At 40.1% G+C, this 13208-nt stretch overlaps 1 protein-coding gene across 1 annotated transcript in view; it reads left to right on the top strand.

Annotated features, from left to right (window-relative positions):
* pard6a (par-6 family cell polarity regulator alpha) overlaps nucleotides 1–9552 on the top strand; it is an 87018-nt gene extending 77466 nt beyond the window's left edge. Inside the window, exon 3 of the mRNA XM_059992760.1 lies at nucleotides 6478–9552. Coding sequence (XP_059848743.1) covers nucleotides 6478–7328 — 851 coding nt within the window. The 3' untranslated portion in view covers nucleotides 7329–9552. The remainder of the gene's footprint in view (nucleotides 1–6477) is intronic.
* The last annotated feature ends 3656 nt before the right edge of the window (nucleotides 9553–13208 follow it).

Below are 13208 nucleotides of genomic sequence, written 5' to 3'. Positions count from 1 at the left end.
GGAAAGGTGATTGGCAAAAGGGATACCGAGCTGGAGAAGGGGGAGGATCATGGGACAGGAGGCCTAGGGAGAAAGAAAGGGTGAGGGGACCACCAGAGGAAGGTGGAGAGCAGGCAAGGAGTGATTGTGAGAGGGACAGGGAAAAAAAAAGAAAGTTGGGGGGAGGGAAAGATGTACTTGGTGGTGGGATCCCGTTGGAGGTGGCGTAAGTTATGGAGAATTATATGTTGGACCCAGAGGCTGGTGAGGTGGTAGATGAGGACAAGGGGAACCCTATCCCTAGTGGGGTGGCGGGCAGATGGGGTGAGAGCAGATGTGCATGAAATGGGAGAGATGTGTTTGAGAGCAGAGTTGGTGGAGGAAGGGAAGCCCTTTTTTTAAAAAAAGGAAGACATAATCTTTCCCTCCCCCCCCCCTGCTTTCCACAGGGATCGCTCCCTACGTGACTTCCTTGTCCATTCGTCCCCCCCATCCCTTCCCACTGATCTCCCTTTCAGCACTTATCCTTGTAAGCAGAACAAGTGCTACATCTGCCCTTGCACTTCCTCCCTCACCAACATTCAGGGCCCCAGACAGTCCTTCCAGGTGAGGCGACACTTCACCTGTGAGTCAGCTGGTGTGGTATACTGTGTCCGGTGCTCCCGGTGTGGCCTTTTATATATTGGTGAGACCTGATGCAGACTGGGAGACCGTTTCGCTGAACACCTATGCTCTGTCCACCAGAGAAAGCAGGATCTCCCGGTGGTCACACATTTTAATTCCATGTCCCATTCCCATTCTGATATGTCTATCCATGGCCTCCTCTACTGTCAAGATGAAGCCACACTCAGGTTGGAGGAACAACACCTTGTATTCCGTCTGGGTAGCCTCCAACCTGATGGCATGAACATTGATCTCTCTAACTTCTGTTAATGCCCCTCCTCCCCTTCTTACCCCATCCCTTATTTATTAATTTTTTCCCCCCTCTGTTTTCCCTCTCACAATCATTCCTTGCCTGCTCTCCATCTCCCTCTGGTGCTCCCCTCCCCCTTTCTTTCTCCCTAGGGCTCCCGTACCATGATCCTTTCCCTTCTCCAGCTCTGTATGTCTTTTGCCAATCACCTTTCCTGCTCTTAGCTTCATCCCTCCCCCTCCAGTCTTCTCCTATCATTTCGCATTTCTCCCTCCTACTTTCTATCTACTCTTACTATCTCTTCTTTCAGTTAGTCCTGACGAAGGGTCTCGGCCTGAAATGTCTACTGTACTTCCTATAGATGCTGCCTGGCCTGCTGCGTTCCACCAGCATTTTCTGTCTGTTGGAAGAATTTCCAGCATCTGCAAGTTTCTTTGTGCTTTAGTACTTGAAGACCAGCTTAGGCAAGTGGTATGAAATGATTGCATATCTGTTAAGTTTCCTTATGAGCACAATGGAGCACAGTGTATAGGGGGTTTGTCATTACACCTTTGAGTGAAAGTGAACTGCACACTATGATCTTGGCAAAGAGCCATAAATGTGTTGTGATGAGAGAAGTTTCTTTATTCCAAGTAGTATGTCTGTCTTGACAACTTATTAAACTGAAAGGCAAATCTCACTGATCCAGTATCTTTACACAATAAATCAGCAGCTAAAATTTTAGTTTGGCTTTAATTTTATCATGAGTTTGAAAGCAATTTTGCAAAGATTGTACTGTATCTTTTATTGAAATAACCTCACAATTTTGTCCAGGCTGTGCTACATGAATTAGATTGTCTGCGTGCTATTGAAGTTGCAGTATTTTGCTCCATTCCCATTGGTTTGAGCTATTGGAGGCTTCAGACTTAAATTATGCAAAATGCTGGAGGAACCCAGTGGGCCAGGTAGCATCTGTGGAAAAGGGTACATCATAGGCATTTCAAGCGAAGGCCCTTCATCAGGACTATTAATGAGCACCATGGCGAGCTTCTGATGAGAACCAAGCCAAGTCAGTCCTGATGAAGGGTCTCTGCCTGAAACGTCGACTCTTTACTCTTTTCTCTGGCCTGCTGAGTTCCTCGGGGTGTTGGTTTGTGTGTGTGTTCTCCTTTTTGTGAAAACACCACATATTGAAGTAGCTTTAAGGTCATCTTGAAACGCCTTTGTTTACATATGATGCATATTATATGATAGTATTAGACAGCAGCATGGCCATCTGTACACAGTGACAATAACCAAGCTGAATGACTCACAATATTGGAGTTTCATGGATAGATAGTTATCAGGGTCTGGGGATAGTGCCATGGGCCACCTGATAGTACTTTGAGCCTTTGTTTCACATCTTGTCTGTAAGATGGATCTCCAGCTGCTTTAATACATTGGAGCATTTGTCTCAACGTATGACACATTGATCTTTGCTACATTAACACCTTTCCATTTTACCTTTTTTAAAGGGTCAATTTGTGTGACTAACTACTCGAGCAGTACTGCAACAAAATTTTAACATGGAAATGGGTTACTTAGCCGACTGAATCAAGTCAAGTCACTTATTGTCATTTTGACCACAGCTGCTGGTACAATACATAGTAAAACTGAGACACACCATGGTGTTACATGACACAGTACAAAAACTAGACTGAACTATGTAATAAAAAACACACACAGAGAAAGCTACACTAGACTACAGACCTACAATGGACTACATAAAGTGTACAAAAACAGTGCAGGCATTACAATAAATAATAAACAGGACAATAGGGCAAAGTGTCAGTCCAGGCTTCGGGTATTGAGGAGTCTGATAGCTTGGGGGAAGAAACTGTTAAGTAGTCTGGTTGTGAGAGCCCGAATGCTTTGGAGCCTTTTCCCAGACGGCAGTAGGGAGAAGAGATTGTATGAGGGGTGCATGGGGTCCTTCATAATGCTGTTGCCTTTGCGGATGCAGCGTGTAGTGTAAATGTCTGTGATGGCAGGAAGAGAGACCCCGATGATCTCAGCTGAACTCACTATCCGCTGCAGTGTCTTGCGATACTGACCATCAAGCACCCACCTGCTTTCATCACTTTTAATTCAAAGTAGTTTATTATCAAAGTATGTACACATTAAACAACCTTGAGATTCATCTTCAAACAGGCAGCCACGAAACAAACATGCCCAAAAGAACCCATATTTTAAAGACTATTGAGCACCCAATGTGCAGAGAGGGAGAAAACAGTAACTACGAGCAAATAGGGTTCTGAACTGAAGACTACAAAGAGAGTCCCATAGTTCAGTGTAGAACCGAATCATGGAGCACCCTATTTTCTCCCTGCTTTCTTGTCCACTTGTTTCACATTCTCTCTTCTCCCTTCCCCAACCATCCTACTCTCCAATGTACTTGGGGCAATTTATGATGGGTAATTAACTAAGCAGCCTGCAGACCTCTGAGCCTTGGCAGGAAAGTGGGTCTCCTGGAGAAAACCTAGTGCATTTGTGGGAGAACATGTAGATCCCACACACACCTGAGGTCAGGATTTCTGTCGCAGGCAGCAACTTTAGCAGCTGGGCCACTGTGCTGCATGTTCGATAATTTCTCCTGAAACGAGGAATCCTTGTTGGAGCCAGTGTCCCACCAAACCAACAGGTATTTTGTCTTGGTCTTACAGCGCTGAAACAGGCCCCCTTGACCCCACTTCTTTTTGCTACACTTGAGCTTGATAGAAAATGGTTCTGATCTATATTACTTGAGGGGAAAAAAGCCCTGTTGAGCATGTTTCAAAATGGCAAAGAATGGCTTTTGGGATGAGCACAGCACCTAAATAGTTTTTGGCTGACTTGCTGTTGCATTTAAAGGACTTTGAGGGAATAATGATTAAAACTGGTCTGTGGAGAAGGAAACAAGGAAGAGGCAATTAGGCTGTGGCGGAATGTTGAACTCTGATGAGCAGATGCACAGAGACAATTGACACTGAATAAGTAAATGTTGATGTGCTGACACAGGAATACCTTCCAGGGGTTAATTGATCACCAGAAGCCCAACTTTTAGTGGATCTGGCAGGTGAAGAAAATCTGATCCCAAATAATACTGTAGGAGCATCGTTCTCTGAAGCCTGCCAAATATCTGAGCAAAACTCTTCCTTGCCTGACAAGCATGAGTGACTTTGGGGATGAAGAAGGTGGAATGGTGCTCAGCATTTTCTTTTAGATGGACAATTGCAGCAAGGGGCCTGTTTAATTACATGGAGGATCTGACAATACAATTAGACCCCTGAGAAGCTGTTTGCTGTGATCCTTTGATACTGCCTGTACAGATTGGAAAAGTTTATGTGCAGTTAGCACTAGTTACTTGTTTATGTCTATTACATAGACAAACACAGAGGTGGAGATAGGACGAAACACACTAATGTAGCAGAAACGGTGGTAACTGTTAACCAATCTCCTTGATCCACACAATGTCATGGAGGAAGAGGGTATTCTATATCAGGGGGACTGAGCAATCTCAAATATCACAAGGGGATTGTTTGACTGCAGCAGATACGGGGATGTAGGATGTACAACTACATCTTGCAGAGGTACAAACTACTTAATAACATCCCTGGAGAAACCTTGTCAGTGGGGACCAAACTAGGAAGGATCTTGTAGGATTTGTGCCAAAGTAAAACAAAGACTCCTCAGTTGTATCGATGTTTTATTTTCATTGTAGTCCGTATAAATGAAGTTCTAAGAAAACTTTGTGTGGGGTTTGAATTTTTTGACCTGAATAAATTGAATCACTACTGACTAAGGTGTGCAGAATGATAAACATGTTAGAAAATTTTTTTCAGCATTTAAATTTTGAACAATGATTCTTGTACCGTGTATATTTAGGATCAAGGAGAAACCCAAAGCCCTTTGAGTATGAGTGTTAAATGTTTATCCTCCCGCGATAACTTTGTAATCCAGTAAAATTGGTTTCAGTTCCATTTGTGGAGAGGGAAAGCCATGAGGTTTTTTTTTGTTGTCTTCAGAGATCCCCAACCTTATTCCATGGACCCCTACCATTAACCGGGAGGGTCTATGGAGCCCAGTTTGGGAACTTCTGTTGTTTTAATATAAAATACATGAAGCATATTGGGTTTTTTTTTGGTCCTGTGGTGTAGTGAATCTGAAGAACAGTGATGTGAAGACTGTAAATAAAATTTGCTCTAAAAAGATTCACTGAGATTTAAATCTCTTAGCAGTGCTGTCAATAAATACAATCCTATTATGTCATCAATGAGCTATAACACTGGAAGAGGTCACTTTGTGCATTTCAAGTACTCAATCTGATGTAACATGAATTCTAATTGTTTTCCGTGATGTTGAAAAGATACTTTATGAAATGTTCCTAATCTCCTGAGAGAGGAATGTTAAATGTAAATGTATGTTCAGTTGCCTAATCAGTTCAAATTCTGGAATCTACAGCAGCAGTGGACAGTTTAATTAGTTAAAAAGAAATCGGATCTTATCTACATTTTCAGTTTGGCATCCAAACCATCAGCTAATGCATTTACAAATCTGATCATAAAGTAATTCAGTTAGCCACAAAAATGCACTATTTTCTCGATGGTGGTCTAACGATAATAATTCTACCATCAGTTGTGGTAACAAGAAGTTAACATTAACTCAAATGAGTTGAAATGTTTTTTTTAATGGCTAAAGGACCTCTAGACTGTAGTGGGTGGTCTTGCATCAGGTGATGGATGAGCTGTCATATACTATTTGATTATTCCCATTAAATTAGTTTCTGCAGCAGCTGGAAAGTGGTCTCAGTGGTAAAATTTAAATACTCCTATATATCTGTGCAGTCTAAATGGTGCTTGTACCTTAAGACTATTTCCCATACTTTGAGTTGTTCTAGAATTGGGAATTTGTGTGTGTTTTGAAGGGTCGGTGGGGTAGAAAGAAAATGTTAATCGGCCTCTGTGCCATTTTATGCAGACAATATCTGACCATCCCAAGTTATTTTCCTGTGTATTTAGGATTGTGGTCCCTCTTGGATTATCCTTCCATTTTAAAAAAAAAAGGACAAATATTTCTGACTATCCTGAAATGCCGATTGAAAACAGATTTGGAAAATGACATTCTTACAAATGAGAAAATCTGCAGATGCTTGAAATCCAAGCAACACAGACAAAATGCTGGAGGAACTCAGCAGGCTGGGAAAAGAGTACAGTTGAAGTTTCTATTGGTGCTGCCTGGCCTGCTGAGTTCTTCCAGCATTGTGTATGTGTGTCCCTCCCTCCGTCTTTGGTCTTCTGTTCTCCATGAATTTATCCTTTACATTGTTCCATTTCATGTACAGTGCAATGCAGTAACAAACTTGAACTTCAGTTAGATTCTCTTTACTGCAAATGCAATGCAACATTCTAACAAGGTAATAGGTGGGCTTTAAGGAGTTTCTGACACTGGCTAAGAATACGAAGAAAATAATTTTTTTTGGCTAGGATCTGGATATGAGAACTGCTGTAAGATTTTGATTTTTCCTTTTTTGTATAAAAGCTCAAAATGTTGCTTCAGAAAAGTAACCAAATATTTTCTTCTTCCTGCAGCTGAAGGTGACTCTGGAGCATTTGGAACGAATTCACTGCTGCGCAAGAAGAAAGGTCTTCATGTCCTACGCCCTGTCCATCACAAGTCAAAGCCTCACATCTTGATTGGAATGCCTCAGGATTTCCGACAGATCTCTTCCATTATCGACGTTGACATCCTTCCAGAAACCCACCGCAGAGTCCGTCTCCACAAACATGGCTCTGACAAGCCACTTGGATTCTATATTCGCGATGGGGTGAGTGTACGGGTAGCCCCTCAAGGAGTGGAGAAGGTCCCAGGAATCTTCATCTCACGGCTTGTACGAGGTGGTCTAGCGGAGAGCACAGGCTTGCTCGCAGTAAATGATGAAATACTAGAGGTGAACGGAATTGACGTTGCTGGGAAGTCGCTGGACCAAGTGACTGACATGATGGTGGCAAACAGTCACAACCTCATCATTACCGTGAAGCCAGCAAATCAACGCAATAATGTCATTCGCAGCAGCAGGGCCTCTGGGAGCTCTGCCGTCTCGACGGACAGTAGTCCAAGCCAACATAACAACACGATAGCTACAGCACAATATGCTAACCACTACAGTACAGCAGAAGGGGAGAGTGAAGATGAAGGAGATATAATAATTGAAAATGACATGCCATCATACATCCCAAAAACTGTGTTCCCAAATTGCATCAATGGAGATCTAACAAAAAAGCTGCAGCATAACGTGTCACTAAACAGCCCACTGTTAGACAGCAAAGAAAGCAAATATAAAGGGTCCTTAAACTCTCTGAACATGCACAGTGATGGTTCCAACAAAATAAATTCAAGCCATGGAAATATGCGAGAAGATGGAACAATAATAACACTATAAAGGACTTTCCTTTTAATCACTTTTTATATATATATATATAATAAAGCATTCAGAATAAAATTTCCAAGTGGTTGACTTTGACTTGAGCCTTGTTAGGGAGGATGGAATTTGACTGACTTCCATACAATAATATTAGCAAATTGTGAATTTGGTGGAGAAAATATTCATGAAAGCAAGAGAAAAATCACCATCACTCTAATGAAGGATATTTCAGAGAACTCTACTTATACACTGATTCAGTTTCAATGGCAATTAACTAGCCCAAGGTTCTATTTATAAAGCCAACCTCCTGAACTGGTTCCTGTCTAATAAAACTGGAGTACGTCACTTTACAAAGCTGCATTTATACAGAAGTTACCTGCAATTGAAGACCAATGTATCTTGTGAAATTGCAATACAAGTATTTTTAAAAACGCAGGTCACAAAACCTGCACATCACATCAGTGACCTCATTGTTACAAATACAAACTTATTTACAAACTACTTAATCAGCATTACTTGCATTTATCTGATTTGAGAGCAGGAGTCCCCTTTTTCCTATGGAAAACAATTATGAGACAGATTATATGTGGACAGAAATTCCTGTGGAGCAAAATCCTTTCATGAAGTAGCTGCTCTGCTCCCTAAAAGAATATTTGAGAGCTTTGCAATTTTTAATGTGGATTTCCTGCAGTAAAGCAGATGCTTTTTTTTGGTGGTATGAGGGTGTCCTGTATTGGTTTTTTTTAAGTGACCAGTATCTTAAATTTTAAGGAACCCTGCTGGCTTCAAGATCCTTTTACCATGCTGTTTGACATTTGCTTTTTGTATTGCACAGACTTGATACTCCTTTATCAGAGCACTGTTCAACACTGAGACAAGCTGCTTTTAAGAGTTCTCAAACCCCAGTGTACACTTGGTGACAAAAAGCACTTTAAATTAGGATCATTTTAAAAATAGCTGAATTATCTTGAATGTTAATTGTTTTCAGACCTACTCTGTTAATAGGTTAATAATTGATCAAAAGTTCATGATTCTTAACCTGTTATTAAATGAAACTCTCACTGGAACATGGGGCACACGTTAAGCAGTGGTCATCTGAAGAACTTTTGCATTGATTGTAATTGGTTTTTATTTCATTTTAAATTGTGGAAACACTTTGCAATGGACTTGGAGAATTTTTCAAAAATTTGCCACTTAATTTAAAAAATATTGGCTAGAAAAAATGAGGTTTTAGGAAGCCTAAAATCTCCAAACAACATGTTAATACCTTTATTACATTCATTTCAAGCATTTGCAGCAGAACTGGCTCCATTCTATGGCAATATAAATTTTACAGCTTTACTAATCATTTAAAAATGGTAGGATCGATAAGAATGAATTGCTTGCGGGTCATCTTAGTAACCTAGGAGTTCTAAATAATAAAAATGTGGATTACTCCAAAAGCACATAGTAGGCCCAGTGATCATTTTTTAAAAATTATTTTAGCATGTTAGTTTCATGGCCTAATCTATTACTTTAAATTTCCAGTCTGTTCACTGTTGGCTGCTGGATTAACAATAATCAACATTTACCTCTCTCCACACTACTAAAAGTATGAAGCACAATGACTTTGCAGTTTTCATATTCTTTCTGTAGAATGAATGGCTTTTGGTTTCTTTCAAAATAGCATTGGTACTTGCAAAATCTGTGAAAATATTTCTTCTGCTTGGTGGTTCTAATCACCTGGCAAATGCTTTTGGGTATTGTAGAATGCTGACACTTGATCTGGCTGGCTGCTATCACCCAAAAACAGTTGTAGGCACAATGCAATAAGTTTTGACCGTGATTCAGCTGCATTTATTGCTCCAGTTTCTTCTGCATACCACATTTGCGAGCTTTTCTCTGGTAGTTCTGAGCCAGCAGGGTTCAATGGTGGGGTATGACTTTGCTGTATTTTTTTTTAATGACATTGTATGTATTTGTTTGATTTGTTATGCATTAAAATCTGTTCGGTAAAGAGATTAGGGTAATTTTATCTAATTGGGGATATTTTGTAATTTTTTTAATGAAATGAGGGCAGTATTTTTCTTACTTTTTGTATTTGACCCCACTCAATCCTTTGTCTCCATCTGCCTTCCCTAAACTGTACTACCTTGTATTTATCTTATTTAACAGTTGAGCAGTCTTGAAGGTTAAGACTGCAGACCATTGCGAATGTTCCATAGTTGTATGCTGATCATTCAAATAAAAGTTTTAACACGGACCAAAACAAGTTTCCTTTCAACTTGAATCAGTATTCCAAAACAGCTTGTACTAACTATAATATTTTTTTAAATCCTGTGCATAGTTCAACATGTGGAACTGTACTGAGTCAGAAACAAGCTCAGTATGGAAAGTCAGTTTTGAGGAATGGAGGCTTGGGGGTGGGGGGTGGAGAGGAATCAAAGGAATTTTGGGAGGAAATTCCAAAGAGTAACCCAGATGCATGAACCTGTATCGTTAACTATAATAAAGAGTGTGCATCATCAGACATCAGATTTTGAAACTTTTGAACTAAAAGTTGAAGCCAGTGATTTTAATATGAAGGGTTTAAATTGGAAAGATTAAGTACTGGGATACAACAACCCAGCAAGGATTGTGGAGTCTGTATGTATGCTCTTATTGTGACAGTGTCAGTTCCCCTAGATATTTGGGATTTCCTCCCACATCCCAAGATGTGCTAGTTACCAGCTTAATTAGCTGCTGTTTTATATATTTAAAAATAAATAGTGATTGGCAGGGAAATGGGGGCAAGACCAGTGAGGTTTGTTGTTAATAGACATCTGAGAGAAAAGGTTACCAAAGAAATGATTGGCTAGCATGCACTCCAAGGCCAATTAGTCCAATGTCATAGGAAAACATGAATTAAAAAGGATTTTAAAAAAATGTGGGGCAAGTTACAAACAGTAAAGACTTGTCCAAGTTGAGGGTGAGGGATTTAATGACGGGACCTGTTCAAGTGTTCAAATCGTATAACTGGACAAGGGCAACATAATTTGGCTAGATTGGCACAAGTATCATGGGTTGTGGGAAGACACTTAATGTCACTCTCCAATAAGAGTGAAGAAAGTTGTCACTCCCATGAGAGTGAAGCAAGTTGCTACCAATCTTAAATTGATTTGTAGCAGCAGGTTGGCAACTTGTTTCTCTATGTAGGTTGCTGACAAAAGTGTTCTTGATTGGGGAAACAAAACCCCAAAGAGTTAAAACTGCAGCCAAAAACCTGAATGTTAACTGCTGTGGTTCCTGTGCATAGGAAAATTTTACTGACTTTGTACATGAGGGGAAGGGAGTGATCTTATTTTGAGAAACAGACTAGAACTTGTTTAAGTACCGTTTCCCTTCTGACCCAGTTTCCTGTTGATGGAAACTCAGTGATGGAAGTTGCATTTTTTGATTTAAAAGGTAAAATTGGCAGTTCTTTCAAGTTTAAGGTAGACCACATATCCCTCCTCTCTGGTTTCTTTCCAACTTTACAGCATTCTATACTGTGCTGCAAGCATCTACGTGTGGCTCACTGGCAATCTTCCCTCAATCTTGCATCACCAAGACAACCCCATAGTGTTTGTTTCACATAAAAATCATCTCTCCCTGCTTACTTAACATCAGCACCATAGAATAGTTTTCTATACTTCCATACTGTCCTTCACTGTAGGTTCACTATAAGCTGCCATCTCCTTATCTCTGTTGCTCAATAATTGTTGGAAAGACTTAGCATATCAGCACCCTTCTGGAGAAAAACATTTTGTGAAAGATCAATTCCAAATCTCCTTTTAAGCAAAGTTTAGGAAGTAATGGTCTCTACTAATTGTCATAATTAACCAAGTTTAAAACTTTCTCTCCATGCTACCTTTATTTCTGCCATAAGCACTTTTAAACTCAAATAAATCTCAGCATAATGTCCTCCTTGGTCTCATGTTTGTGCTTCCACTTTATATTATGCTTGTGGGAACATTCAGTTTCAGACTACACTCCAAAGCTATCTTCCCACCTTTGTACACCTGTTCTGAAAATCCAAAGCCATGTTCCCCACCAGCTCCAGCTCTTAACCTAGGACATTTCCTCTTTCCTCAACCCAGTGGGTGAACTCTGCCTTCATCCAAAACCATCACTTTGCTCATTGGATCTTCTGCTTTGGGCACTGGGTCTAATTTATAACTGTCAACATTTGGGTCATTTTTCTAACTGGAGGTACTGCTAAAGAAGAAAACAGGTTGATCAATGGTATTTGGAGTATCATCAATGAAAAGATACATATTAAATTTGCCACTCAAGTGCCTACATTGTGGCCATCAATGGAAACTGTGTGACTATGAGAATACATCACAAGGTGGCTATTGTGCAGTGAGTGGGTTCACCACCACCAGTGTATATAGCTCCTGACCTCTGGGATTGGGCTATCCAGGAATAACCATTTGCTGAAGTCTGCACAAAGTGCCAGAGGAAATTCAGGAAAAGCAGAAAGAGCACAATTACAGATTTGAGATGCAGTATGTTTTCATTTTTTCAAAACAATCTCATTTAAAATGTCTATATTGTGGCAGTCCCCACTTTTGAATCTTCCTACAGGAACTACTTCTGAAGTTTTCAATTGCCTCTCCCCCACTTATCTGTCTTATTTGAAGTGTTAATGCTCAAAGCTTTTCCTGAATGAAAACTGTGATACTGCAACTTGGTGAGATCACTGATCTTTGTGACCAGCGAAAAGTTAGGTGGACGCACAATAAATGATGCGTGTTTAAAGTGTACATGCTGTTATTAATCGTTACAAACTGCACATATTTTCACACAGATAACTATAATTGGGTATTTCAGCTGACCTGAAAATTGCAACTTTCTGCTAATAATCAGTGAAAACAACAGAGTTGGGCTGGAAATTCGTTCGACTCGGCATCAGTGATCATCACAATATTGTTCCCTTTTCCCTTATTTTGCAGTTGTATAGCAAGATCTTTCACTCGAGGCTGATGTGTACTTGAGTAATGGGAAAATAGATGAACATTTGAGAAACAATCCTGTCAAATGTAAACTCCATCACACATTTACCTTCTGAGTTTCCCATTAGCTGCATTTCCTGAAAACCTGACATTAAAAAGCATCCAGATTTTTCAAATTTGTAATACTTACTGTGGTTAATAGAACTTGTTCTGCTGAATCAAGCAACACACACAAAATGCTGGTGGAACACAGCAGGCCAGGCAGCATCTATAGGGAGAAGCGCTTTCGACGTTTCGGGCCGAGACGTCGACATTGCTTCTTCCTATAGATGCTGCCTGGCCTGCTGTGTTCCACCAGCATTTTGTGTGTGTGTGTTGCTTGATTTCCAGCATCTGCAGATTTCCTTGTGTTTATAGTGCTGAATTGGGGGTTTTGCCAACGTGGCTCTAATTTTTTGAAGAACGATCTCAAATTTTGTTTCAAATATTACTAGAAAGTGCAGATACATTATTTCATTTTAATACGAACAATTAACAATTGTGGAATGAAACATCAACACTTGAATATTTATTAACTTCTCCAAACCCTAGGGTTGTGCTTTTTTTTCTTCAAAAGATGGATGCAGCCAGATGGCAGAGAGGATCTAAATGTGGTTTCAAGGATTCTGTTAAGAAGAGATTAAGGATAATACTTTGTTTACTAACTAAAACTACAATTTTGTGGGGGAAGAGGTGAGAATCAGTTTTGGTTAGTAAAATATTAAAATACTGAGGCACTTTCTTCTACAAGGTTTAAGAAATGAAAAAAAAAGGTGTCATTTTACAAAGACTTTTACTTCAAGGAAGGATACAAAAGGACAAAGAGGGTTTTGTGCTGTTCTGTTCTTCTAAAAAAATAGTGTACCAAAGATAGTATTGTTTCCTCTCCAGAACAGCGAGTCAT

Source organism: Hypanus sabinus, chromosome 17 (assembly GCF_030144855.1).
Source record: "Hypanus sabinus isolate sHypSab1 chromosome 17, sHypSab1.hap1, whole genome shotgun sequence".
NCBI lineage: Eukaryota > Metazoa > Chordata > Chondrichthyes > Myliobatiformes > Dasyatidae > Hypanus > Hypanus sabinus.
This window is presented reverse-complemented; position numbering and strand designations above follow the sequence as displayed.